This window comes from Bufo gargarizans, chromosome 2 (genome assembly GCF_014858855.1).
Source record: "Bufo gargarizans isolate SCDJY-AF-19 chromosome 2, ASM1485885v1, whole genome shotgun sequence".
NCBI lineage: Eukaryota > Metazoa > Chordata > Amphibia > Anura > Bufonidae > Bufo > Bufo gargarizans.
In genome coordinates this window covers 168507616-168521322 of record NC_058081.1, presented here as the reverse complement: position 1 = coordinate 168521322, position 13707 = coordinate 168507616, and the positions used below count along the sequence as shown (strand labels likewise).

General features: G+C 47.5%; 1 protein-coding gene across 2 annotated transcripts in view; it reads left to right on the top strand.

Annotated features, from left to right (window-relative positions):
* The first annotated feature begins 3176 nt into the window (after positions 1 to 3176).
* DNAAF4 (dynein axonemal assembly factor 4) overlaps positions 3177 to 13707 on the top strand; it is a 31826-nt gene continuing 21295 nt past the window's right edge. Inside the window, exons 1-4 of one of the 2 annotated variants that reach the window (XM_044283282.1) lie at positions 3177 to 3515; positions 8122 to 8269; positions 11434 to 11567; positions 12640 to 12835. In XM_044283282.1, the coding sequence (XP_044139217.1) occupies positions 3393 to 3515; positions 8122 to 8269; positions 11434 to 11567; positions 12640 to 12835 (601 nt within the window). In that variant the 5' untranslated portion in view covers positions 3177 to 3392. The remainder of the gene's footprint in view (positions 3516 to 8121; positions 8270 to 11433; positions 11568 to 12639; positions 12836 to 13707) is intronic. The other variant, XM_044283281.1, reaches the window with a different exon arrangement.

Sequence of the window (13707 nt, the reverse complement as noted above, 5' to 3'; positions counted from 1 at the left end):
GTAGCAGCCGCATCCTGCTTTCGAAAAAAATAAACGTCCCCTCCTCCTGTTGATTGATAGGGCCAGCGATCGCTCTCGTCCTCTGGCTGGCCCTGTCTGCATTATAAATCTCACACCTGCATCGTACCGGTCTTCAGTCGGCGCAGGCGCGCTAAGAGGAGGACGCATGCTCGGCCGCTCCTTCCTTAGTGCGCCTGCGCCGATGACGTCACATCTACACCCGGCGCACCTGAGGATAGTATAGCGACTAAGGCCTCTTGCACACAAACTTTTTTGTTCCATTTACGGTCCATTTTTTGCGTTCCGTATACGGACCCATTCATTTCAATGGTTCCGCCAAAAAAAACAGAAGGTACTCCGTATGTCTTCCGTTCCGTTGAAAGATGGTGGTCAGATGTAAGTCATTGGCTGAACAGAGAGCACAGGTAGGGTGGTAGACAGAGATGAGGGGGTGCAGCACTGTGGGTGAGGACAAGCAGGTTCAATCGGATTCTATACTGTATGGCAACCATTGCAATGACTGGCACAGGGCGGAGGCATCAGAGTAGCTGTTAGGCCGCTTGCACACAAACGTATTTTCTTTCCGCGTCCGTTCTGTTTTTTGTGGACCGTATGCGGAACCATTCACTTCAATGGGTCTGCAGAAAAAACGGAAGTTACTCCAAATGCATTCCGTTTCCGCATGTCCGTTCCGCAAAAAAATAGAACATGTCCTATTACTGTCCGCATTACAGACAAGGATAGTACTGTTCTATGAAGGGCCACTTGTTCCGTTCCGCAAAATACAGAATGCACACGGACGTCATCCGTATTTTTTACGGACCGCAAAATACATACAGTTGTGTACAAGAGGTCTAACTAATTCACATGAATGTAAGGGATCCGTTCCAATGCTGGGAACCGCATATGGCGGTTCCGCAATACACGGGGCACCGCGGACCCATTCACTTGAATGGGTCCGCAAATCCGGAGATGCGGTGCGGAATGGAAGCACTACAGAGTGCTTCTGTGGTGTTCCATTCCGCAAAAAGATAGAAGTTGTTCTATCTTTTTGCGGAACGGACGGATCGCGGACCCCATTCAAGTGAATGGGTCTGCGATCTGCATGCGGCTGGCCCCACGGTCGGTGCCCGTGCATTGCATACCGCAGCACGGAGCCCTTACGTTTGTGTGAATGAGCCCTTAGACAGATAGAAAAGTCTTGCTGCTGCGTTCAGGATAGAGAGGGGGGAGACTGACTAGTAATGAGTTACATAAATGGTATTGTCATCTGTCCCGTTGGGCTAGGGCTACACATAAGTCACATGACACCAAAATAAGTGCAACTTGTCTGCAATTTCAGAGCAACTCGCGTGCTGAGCATGACTTACATTAAAGTCAATGGAGCAAAAGTCGCTCGAGACCTGTCAGGCAGAATCCGTGTGGATTTTTTATGACTATGGAAATGTGCAACTTTCTCGTCACACAATGCGCGCCAATGTCGTAACAAAGTATCGCCATTTGCTGCGACCGCAACATACCCAAAAACACAACACTGCAGGGTTATTTGCGATTCGCGTGTCATGGTGACAGTAAACGTGAGAGTCGCACACAGCTCTGTATACATAAAAATAAAAAATGTCCTGCAAGAATAAGGCCTATTGCACACGGACGTTTTTTTTTCCCGTTTACTGGCCGTTTTTTGCGTTCCGTATACGGAACCATTCATTTCAATGGTTCCGCAAAAAAAAACGGAATGTACTCCGTATGCATTCCGTTTCCGTATTTCCGTTCCGTTTTAACATAGAACATGTCCTATTATTGCCCGCAAATCACGGTCCGTGGCTCCATTCAAGTCAATGGATCCGCAAAAAAAACGGAACACATACGGAAATGCATCCGTATGTCTTCCGTTTCCGTTCCGTTTTTTCCTGAACCATCTATTGAAAATTTTATGCCCAGCCCAATTTTATCTATGTAATTACTGTATACTGTATATGCCATATGGAAAAACGGAACGGAAAAACGGAACAGAAACGGAAACACAACGGAAACAAAAAACGGAACAACGGATCCATGAAAAATGGACCGCAAAACATTGAAAAAGCCATACGGTCGTGTGCAATAGGCCTAAAGAAGAGGATCCCGGCTGCACGATCAAGTGGATGAGGGGAGTCATTTTTTAAATTATTTTTTTAACCCTCAATGGACATTCTACTATGCATTCTGTATTCAGAATGCTATTATTTTCCCTTATAAGGCTCCATTCACACGTCCGCAAAATGGGTACGCATCCTTTCCGCAATTTTGCGGAAAGGGTGCGGACCCATTCATTCTCTATGGGGACGGAATGTGCTGTTCGCATCCACATTTGCGGATCCGCACTTCCGCATCCGTGATCCCGTTTCCGCAAAAAAATAGAACATGTCCTATTCTTGTCCGCAATTGCGGACAAGAACAGGCATATTCTATTATGTCGGCAATGTGCGGTCCGCAAAATGCGGAACGCACATTGCCGCTTTCCGTGTTTTGCGGATCCGTGTATCCGCAAAACACATTGCGGACGTGTGAATGGAGCCTAAGGCTCCATTCACACGTCCGCAAAATGGGTCCGCATCCTTTCCGCAATTTTGCGGAAAGGGTGCGGACCCATTCATTCTCTATGAGGACGGAATGTGCTGTCCGCATCCACATTTGCGGATCCGCACTTCCGCATCCGTGCTTCCGTTTCCGCAAAAAAATAGAATATGTCCTATTCTTGTCCGCAATTGCGAACAAGAACAGGCATATTCTATTATGTCGGCAATGTGCGGTCCGCAAAATGCGGAACTCACATTGCCGCTTTCCCTGTTTTGCGGATCCGTGTAGCCGCAAAACACATTGCGGACGTGTGAATGGAGCCTATGTTTTTTCACTGCATTTGTAATTTTTTGCAGCTTCGCACGACATTGTATGCCACCGTACATCAGGAGTTAAAACATGTCCGCAAAATACAAGCCCTCATATGGCTATGTGAATGTACAAAAATACTAAAATTATGGTTTTGGGAAGGCTGGGAGTAAAAAAAGAAAAAACCCTCCTCAGTCCTGAAAGGGATCATGCAAATCACGTGTAACACGCGTGGCACAATCACCTGTCAGCAAGTTGCAGACAAGTCGCACATATTTTTGCGACACTTGACCTATGAAACAAAATCCTGTGACGTGGCAGTCTGCTGAGGAGTCACCGAGTGTGCGGCTCTGCTCTGGGTGCTGAAGGACAGGCCACAAACCCCGCACAGCTTCTCGGGCTCCTCCGCTGGAGGAAAGGAACGTGCGCGATGACTGGTGAGACCGGAAGTGCCCTCGGCCAGGGCAGGAAGTTGTCTGTTGCCAATAGCAACGAACGCTGAGCGTGTTCCCCGAGCTGTGAAGATGCCGATCATAGTGAAGGACTACACCTGGCAGCAGAGCGACAAGGAGATCTTTCTGTCCGTGCCCCTGAAGGGAGCCGCGAGGGGCGCCAGCAATGTGATCTGTACGGAGGAGTACCTGAAGGTGAGCGGCAGCTGTGGACGTCACATCTCCTGCTGACGTCACAACTCGTTTATTTCCAGGGTGTGCTTACGTCATACTTGTCTGCCTGTAGAAATATTGTATTCTCCTTATATAAATATCACCACATTCAGTAGCGCAGTACAGACCTGTCCCCACTGCAAGTGACCAGTTTCTAATAGCTGTAATATTCCTTACAGTATGTCCAATCCTCATTCACCGGGACTGCTGTGGAAATTTTATTATGGTGACACTTAACTGTATGTGTGTATACACAGTGTAATGCCCCCGCACGGTGTAATGCCCCCTTATGTGCCCCCGCACGGTGTAATGCCCCCTTATGTGCCCCCGCACGGTGTAATGCCCCCTTATGTGCCCCCGCACGGTGTAATGCCCCCTTATGTGCCCCCGCACGGTGTAATGCCCCCTTATGTGCCCCCGCACGGTGTAATGCCCCCTTATGTGCCCCCGCACGGTGTAATGCCCCCTTATGTGCCCCCGCACGGTGTAATGCCCCCTTATGTGCCCCCGCACGGTGTAAGGCCCCCTTATGTGCCCCCGCACGGTGTAAGGCCCCCTTATGTGCCCCCGCACGGTGTAAGGCCCCCTTATGTGCCCCCGCACGGTGTAAGGCCCCCTTATGTGCCCCCGCACGGTGTAAGGCCCCCTTATGTGCCCCCGCACGGTGTAAGGCCCCCTTATGTGCCCCCGCACGGTGTAAGGCCCCCTTATGTGCCCCCGCACGGTGTAATGCCCCCTTATCTGCCCCCGCACGGTGTAATGCCCCCTTATCTGCTCCCGCACGGTGTAATGCCCCCTTATCTGCTCCCGCACGGTGTAATGCCCCCTTATGTGCCCCCGCACGGTGTAATGCCCCCTTATGTGCCCCCGCACGGTGTAATGCCCCCTTATGTGCCCCCGCACGGTGTAATGCCCCCTTATGTGCCCCCGCACGGTGTAATGCCCCCTTATGTGCCCCCGCACGGTGTAATGCCCCCTTATGTGCCCCCGCACGGTGTAATGCCCCCTTATGTGCCCCCGCACGGTGTAATGCCCCCTTATGTGCCCCCGCACGGTGTAATGCCCCCTTATGTGCCTCCGCACGGTGTAATGCCCCCTTATGTGCCTCCACACAGTGTGATGTCCCTCCACACAGTATAATTCCCCTTATGCCCCCCATACATTACAATGCCCCCTTTATGTGCTCCTCACACAGTATACACATAGTATAGTGCCCCCTACATATGCCCCTCTTACAGTATAATGCTTCCTGCTGTGCCCCCCACATAGGGCATACACACCTAGCCCACATTCCCACGATTAACAGAGCAGGTCTCTAAATCCAGATCTAATGCCACCTGTCCGGAAGCTCATTTCTTTGTGCCTACCTGCGCCAAACCACTGGTGGCAGGGCGAATGATGGAGCATTGTATTCACCGCTGTATTCTTGTCCTGAGGACGCAGTAGGAACCTCGCTGCCAGGGGCAGCAGGGGGACCCCCTCATCCTTGGGGCCCCAAGCAATTGCATGGTTTGTTTAGTGGACACAAAATCCAGACACAGAACGCCAGTTCAATGTCCCCAGTGTAGTCTGGAAGTGCAATCTCCAGCCTCCCACCAACAGTCATAAAATTACTCAGCACCACACCGAATGCTCGAGTATTCTTCTTTATCTCATCAATAAATATGTACAAACATTAGAAGAGTCCATGTCTGCACATAGGACAGAGCGCCAACCGCACTACTGGCTCAGTGCTTAAAAGGGTTGTTCAGACTCTACTGATGACCTATCTTTAGCAACCACTGGCACCCCCACCAATCAGATGTTTCCAGCAGCCACCAGAACTGGAAATCACACAGTGGACGGAGTCAGAGGTAGACAGCGCCATCAACTGTAGTGGCCGTGCCAGGTTACTGCAGCTCTGCTCCCCTTACTGGAGCTGTTTGCTTCCAGCTTCCTCCACTGTGCTATTTGTGGTACCAGAAAGATGGGGGAATGGGGTTGCGTGACCCCCACCAGTATGATATTGATGACCTATCCAAAGGATAGAAGAAAAATATACAATGAATGCAACCAGGGCTGTGGAGTCGGAGTCAAGGAGTCGGAGTCGGAGTCAATTTTGGGTACCTGGAGTCGGAGTCGGCAAAAAATGAACCGACTCCGACTCCGACTCCTACTAAATTTAAATTGGAATTAAAAAAAAAAAATGCAAGTTTAAATGTCCGAATTCATAAACAGTTATAATTAATGACTTCTCTACTGTAAGAATAAAGGCTAACGCATGCAGTGCCTCACGTAACCGCAAAACAGACGCGTTCAGTGATGTGAAGAAGCGTGCTTTTCATATGCTTCACTATATGGCACGCAATGCACAATTAGGAGTGGCAATACATATACTTTCCATTGTGTTGTGTTCCGCTGTTACAGGGAACACAATGCCCATGGTTTACCTCGCCTCTCACTGATAAGGGATTAAGTAAATATGTGTTTTGCAGGACTAGAGACACTTGTATTACCCTGGGTTCACACCTGAGCGTTCCTCAAATGCGCGTTTTTTGTAATAGTAAACGCGCGTTTGACGCGCGTTTGTGTCATTGACTGCAGTGTCCTATGGCCACAAACGCGCGTCAAAACGCCCCAAAGAAGCTCAAGTACTTGTTTGAGCGTCGGGCGTTTTACAGCGCGTTCGTACGCGCTGTAAAACGCCCAGGTGTGAACCCTTCCCATAGGGAAGCATTGGTTTTCATGTCTTAAGCGTTTTACAGCACGCGCTGTAAAACGCTCAGGTGTGAACCCAGGGTAAGTGAAGGGAATGGAGGGTCAATAGTTCAAGACTGAAGCTGTAAACCATTGGAAAAACTGCTGTCATTCAGCCAAGGCTATAAAAACGTGTAAACTCAGAATGTTATCTTAAACTTTAAACATGACTATGGGATTCTTCTAGGGAAATCATGTTTTAAAATAAATGCCCCTTCCTGGATCCCCCCACTGCCCTATCTTCAGCAGAAGATCAGCACACAAAGGAGAAGGCAGCAGCTTCTGCCCAACTACCTCTCTGTGCTAGAAGAGCTTAGAAGAACTTCTTTCTTTCCTTCAAGGAATGTATAAAATACATTCGCATATTAAATACAGAGGAGTCGGAGTCGGAAGTACAAAAAACTGAGGAGTCGGAGCATTTATCTACCGACTCCACAGCCCTGAATGCAACAGCACTCTGCAAACACAAATAAAGTACAATAATGCCATAATTATAGTAAATATTCTGGTGCTAATGCTATGCTTATTTTTTAAATTTGAGACTCTTGGCAAATACATTTTGTACAAAATTTTATATTGCTGTCTATCGGCGTCAAGGTGATCTCTGTAAGACTGGAACCTAACACTAAATACTACCTGTTATAGTGCCATAATGGCCACCATAAAATTCAGGGAATGCACATGCATGCTGGGTCCACTCTGCCTTTTACCAGTTTTGGTGCCATAACGGCCTCCGTTAAAGGGGTAGTCCCATCTCAGACAATGGGGGCATATCGCTAGGAGCGGCGAGTGCTGTGGCTGGAGGACCCCGGATTTCCCTGGGTCCAGTCCACCACCAAGCGCTGCTCCCATAGAAGTGAATGGGAGGGCGGCTGCGCATGCGAAGTGCCCCCTCCGTTCATTTTCCCACTCCGTTCTCATTGTAGGTGCGTGTCCCAGTGGTGGGACCTGCACCTATCAGACAATGGGGGCATATCCTAGCGATATGCCCCCATTGTCTGATATGGGAAAACCCCTTAAAATCCAGGGAATGCAGGTACCAGCATGCATGCTGAGACCACTCCATACGTCTCCTGGTGCCAGACGGCTTCCAATGAATACAGTGAGAGCAGGCTACAGCTTTATACTTACTCTAATTAAAATCAGCCTATGGGGCAAACAGGCTGGTCAGGGGTGCAAGACCAATTGGAGACAGCCACACCTTCAGTACAAATGAAATAAAAGCGGGTCAGTCCGCACATCCCAATGTGCAGGTGCGCGCTGCCATGGCTAGAAACACGAAATAAAAACACAATGCAAACACAAATAAAGTACAATAATGCCAATAGTAATAGAAAATGTTCTGGTGCTAATGCTACGCTTATTTTGTAAATTTGAGATTTTTGGCAAATACATTTTGTACAGAATTATTTGGGACCGTCTGCCGGCATCAAGGCGATCTCTGTAAGATGGAAACCTAACACTAAATACTACCTGTTATAGTGCCATACTGGCCATCATAAAATTCAGGGAATGCACATGCATGCTGGGTCCACTCTGCCCCCCCCCCCCCCGTGTTTCTAGTCATGGCGACGTGCACTTGTGCATTGGGATGTGCTGACGGACCCCCGTTCTCTATCCAAAGGATAGGTCATCAACATCTAGAGGATGGACAACCCCTTTAAAGGGTACAGTACTTCTATGGAGAACAGGTTGTCAGTAACAGCTAGTTTGTTGGGGGTGGTACTCAACAATAAATCACAGCATAGTTCTCAAAAAATGAAAATATTTCCGCATCCCATTAACTCCTGTGGAGATCACCTTGTGGATAATGGCACGGTTAACCCTTTGTTTTCATCTTTCTGAAACACAGGTGAATTTCCCACCTTTCCTGTTTGAAGTTTTTCTCTTTGCACCGATTGATGCGGAGAGAAGCATCACAAAGATCGCCAATGGGACCATTCTGTGCACTCTGTACAAGCAGGAGCCCTCTATCTGGGACTCCCTATCCCTGGCCAATGGTAAGTACCCAATATCAGTGCCCTGATGACCTACTGAATGGTGTAGCTCGTGGGGGTGCAGAAGCTGCATTGGTTTTCAGACCCTGGTGCCTTTATGCCCCTTTTCGACACTGCTGCAGTGTTATGAAGGGGCAGATGAGAGGTGCCATGGCATGATATTGCTCGCTGTAGACAAAGCTTTATTTCCATACATTCGAGGCAGCAGTTTAATGGCAATGTAGTCCAGTCCATCACAGTGCACGGCATGGAGAAGACAGACAAATCAATAAGTTTGTACATAACATAAAACTCTATTTAATGGGGAATTCAACTTTTGTAAGTAAATGGTTAAAGGGGTTATTTCACTTCAGTAAGTGGCATTTATCATGTAGAGAAAGTTAATACAAGGCACTTACTAATGTATTGTGATTGTCCATATTGCCTCCTTTGCTGGCTGGATTCATTTTTCCATAACATAATACACTGCTCGTTTTCATGGTTACGACCACCCTGCAATCCATCAGTGGTGGTCGTGCACACTATAGGAAAAAGCATTGGCCTCTCTGGTGGCTGGGACCATGGGAGGGCACATAGTCGGCGCTTTTATCTATAGTGTGCAAGCACGACCACTACTGCTGGATTACAAGGTGGTCATAACCATGGAAGCGAGCAGTGTATAATGTGATTGAAAAAAGAATCAGCAGTGTGATGACCTACAGGAGGCAATATAGACAATCACAATACATTAGTCTCTACGTGATAAATGCCAATTGATGAAGTGAGACAACCCCTTCAATGCTGACCTCAAGGATCTTGCCAGAAGAAAGGGGAGGGGGATACACCCTTTGATGTTTTTGTAAACAGCAAAAGCTGTAAAAATCCAGTATTGTGTATTTTTAGCAGATTGCACATTTGTGCGGCCGTTCCACAAATTATAGACCGTGTTCTATTCTTGACAAGAATAGACAGTTTTAGTGAAGGTCGCAGGGGTGCACCAGCCTTTCTGCTGCTTGAGGCAAAAATGTAAATGTCACAACCCCCCTACCCCCCTCAATGGGGCCAAATTTTAAAATCTAATCCCTACCCCCAGCCCTATTGTTAAAGACAGATGTGGGTGGGCATACAGCATTACAAAACATACAGGAGAATACAGTGTCACATACCAGTTACATCCGATGTAGGCGTTCTCATTCCTCATCTTCTCCATTCAGAGATCAGACCTCCTTGATGACTTCTGTCGGCCATGTCGTAGTTTGGCACAGAGACATCTTAGGTCCCTTACTCTTCCTTCAACCCCCCCCCCCCCCACCCCAGGATCCCCAGCAGTGTCATCCTACTCCTACCCCATTACTGTGCCCACTGTGCTCCCCAACGTCCCAAAATACTATACTGCAGAAATAATAGTACTATACAGATGATCCCACTATAGTAATAGTGCCACTAATAATAATAATTCTCTCCCAGACTGCTCTCATTAGTAATAGTGCCCCCGACAGTACCACCTATAGCAATGGTGCTCCCCAAGAGTATCATCATTAGTAACAATGCCCAATAATAATGCCCCCACAGTACCCCCGATAGTAATAATGCCACTGTAGTGACCCCCGCCAATCAAATACTTATCCCCTATACAATGGATAGGGGATAAGTTGTCTTTAACCAGAGGTTACGCTATATCTGAATACGCCCTGCAGTCAGCACTTCATTCTTTACACGGCCGGATGAAAAGCCTTAGGCCTCTTTCACACGGGAATCCCGGATTTGCTCTGGATGCGTCCCCGCAATTTCAATCAGTTCACTGAAGTCTGGGTTTGGGTTCGTTGTTGTGTAGATGTTATTTTCCCTTATAACATGGTTATAAGGGAAAATGATAACATTCTTAATACAGAATGGTAACTAAAATGTCGATTGAGGGGTTAAAAAATAAAAACAATTAACCCACCTCATCCACTTGATTGCGCAGCCGGGATTGTCTTCTTTCTTCTTCTTTGAGGACCTGCAAAAGGACCTTTGATGATGTAATCGCGCTCACGCAGGTCCTGCTGAATGAAGATAGAAGATCCTTACGTCGTCAAAGGTCCTTTTGCAGGTCCCTTAAAGAAGAAGAAAGAAGATGATGCCGGGTGCGCGATCAAGTGGATGAGGTGAGGTAATTGTTTTTTATTTTTTAACCCCTCAATCCACATTTTAGTAAGCATTCTGTATTAAGAATGCTATTATTTTCCCTTATTACCATATTATAAGGGAAAATAATACAGTGAATACACTTTAATGGGGTCCAGGGTTGCTCATCACTATCATCTAGCAACCATACGTGAAAATTGCACCGCATCCGCACTTGTTTGCGGATGCTTGCGATTTTCACGCATACCCATTCATAGAACATGCTGCGATTTTAACGCAACGCACAAAGTGATGCGTGAAAATCACCGCTCATCTGCACAGCCCCATTGAATTGAATGGGTCAGGATTCAATGCGGGTGCAATGCGTTAACGTCACGCATTGCACCCGCGCTGGATTCTCGCCTGTGTGAAAGGGGCCTTACTGCGAAGTGGCCAGATACCTGCTGAATCCCATCGTAGTCAATGGGGTCCGGCTGTGAACGGCAGTACCTGGCTAGGCTGGATCCGGTGAACTCTGGCAAGCTGTTCTCTGCCGGAACCGCCTGCCAGATCCGTTTAACAAGTGTGAACCCACCCTAATCTCTCAACTAACCATGTGTCAACATCTGTTACATCATTGAACTGGACAGCCTATGTGAAGTAACAGGATACACCGTTTATATGTATAAAATGTAGAAGAAATTGCTTAAATAGCAATTCACTAAAGTAATCAAGTTACGTGCTAGTGTAAGGTAGTCTGTATTCCATTTGCAGTTTGTATACTGCTGTAGACAGTAGCTTGTATTCTGCTTCCTGCTTCTAAGGCCAAGCAAGGGAAACTTGTAGCAGACAGTATGGTTTTCTTGTTAACATTACGGAATTGCCGTTCCAGCTATTTCCTAATACGTAACGGTAATTACAGTGGATTTAACTCCTTCTCTGTCTGCTAATGTTTTGTATCATCTACCGGTGTTGGTTGTCATAGCTAGGAATATCGGACAGAAGTGTGAACGTATCCAGTAATCGCAATGTGTGGTGAATCATGGCTGCCGGCCGTCACTTCTTATTTGTTCATTCTGTAGTCACCAAGGAGGCAATGCAAAGACTTAGAGAGAACGCCATTGCAAGAGTGCAGGAGAAAGCCAAGGAAGATGCTCAGTCCAAAGCTGCGAGGAAAAGAGAAAATGAGAAATACTCCCTCGAAGTCATGATGAAGGTAAAAGCTCTGCCTGTGTCGTGGATAGCACTGTTTCCCCCCTAACTGTGAGTGACAGGGCCAGTTTAGCGATGTAATCTCGCCCGGCCCTGTGTTCTCGCGCATGCGCTGTCGCTTTGGAAATTGGCGCACACGGAGTACAACCCTGGTGCTTCACAGGGATGACATTATTTGTACTGTGCAGCTGTTTCAAGCACTAGGGTTGTACAGCGCATGCGCTAATTCCCAAAGCAACGGTGCACACGTGTGCAGTGGCGCACATATAGGGGTCGCAGCTGTGACCGGGCCCGGCCACCTGCGGACCCCTGCAGCTGCGCGTGCGCTAAAGTAGTTCAGATCTGAATCCAAATAAATCTCTTCTAAGTTCTTGCGGTCAGCCGTCAGCGCCGGGCAGGAGCGAGCACGGTGTTGGCGTCAATCCCGCGAGACCTGTGAACTCCTGCGGCAGGTCTCGCGAGAACATGTGCGCGCGCGCGCCTGAACTCACGCAGCAGATGGAACCCGGACGAGAGAGAGACGGAGAGTGAGGGGACAGTTCACTTCCCTTCCCCTAGTGCAGCGCCGCCTGCGATGACCAGCCCGGTTGGCTTAATTTATTGACATATATTGTACATACCTCCAAACTCTTACCCCTGGCAATTCGCTCAGAGGTAGAGCTTGGCAGGACAGCAAGATTGGCATTCAAAATCAGATTTTTTCGCACAATGTGGTACTATTGGGACTTGAGGCATGTTGGGTGAATGGTAGGGAAGGTAGTAGCGGTGGGTGCGGCGGCGGGTTGGGGGGGCCCATATGCATATCAGATTAGCCCTGATTTCTCTGCAACAGAGACACAGATCTGAATGGGGGCAGAACAGAAGGAATCTGACAGTGCTCTTCGTTTAATACTCAGGTATGTGCTGACAGGTTCCCTTTTAAGGGGTGTTGTAATTTGCAGACGTAAAGGCAGGTAACTCTAGAACATAGTCATGAAATGTAATTACCTATAACAAATGGGACAAGCTCTGTGGCCTCTTGATGTAGCAGGATGCCTAATACTAGAACTTACACCCTTCTCTTATCCCTCACCTAGATCGATGAAGAAGAACGAAAACGAATAGAGCATTTGAAAGAGGAGGAGAGAAGGGAAGCAAGTGAAGAATTAGAGAAGTTCAAAGAACAGCAGAGAGTAGAAGAGGAACAGAGGAAAGTCCAGATGGAGGAAGAAAAGAGGAGGAATGCTTTAAATAAATCTAAGTTCTCCAATTCTCCAAAACCCTGCATACAAGGTACCTTTTTATCATTATTATTAGTATATTTATAAGCACCAACATATTCCGCAGCGCTGTACAGAGATTGTCATCACTCATATCTTTTAAACACAGAGCCAAAAATGCAAAGGCCAGAAACCGCATTCATCATTATGTCAGTGGAATATGCTGGACCTGTCAACCATTTGTCCTCTACAGTCTTATCTCTGGTCTCCTGACAGCTCATAAACACTTTTAAAGGGGTTTTCTAGCTTGCTTTATATTCTTTATATATATTTCCACCCCAGCCTGCGTTACCTATGGAAAACCCCACACTTACCTGCTCCCCACCACTCTGTTCCGGGTCCCTGGCTCCCTTCTCTGGTCTTTCAGTCCCAGTCTGTACATTTCTGGTTTGACTGGGTCATGTGTGCCACTACTTCCAATGCTGGCCTCAGTGACATGCTCCCAAGTGGCACATGACCCAGCAGTCACCTACCGCTTTGGTACACGTCGCCGCTGAGGTCAGTTATTGGCTACATTGGTGGACGTGAGCTCATCCATCTGGAAGCTAACAGATGGAGACCAGCAGACCAGTAAAGAAACATTTAGCAGCAGGTGAATCTGGATTTTTTGCACAGTTATTGCAGGCTAGGGATTAAGAAAATATAAAAAGCTGGAAAATGCCTTTAAGTTGAATTATGATGAACCTATTAAGACATAGACTTAAAGACTATAGACATCTTTGGGGGGGGGGGGGTTGTTATGATTTCATTTTACTCATATTGGGCTAAAAATCTTGGTGTTGATTAAAAATATTCAGCCGTATCACTTCTCAGTGCTGTCAGCCGATGGCACATGTGAAGCCTTATCTCTGATCTCCTGAACACGCATTATAGCTAAACTCTTAT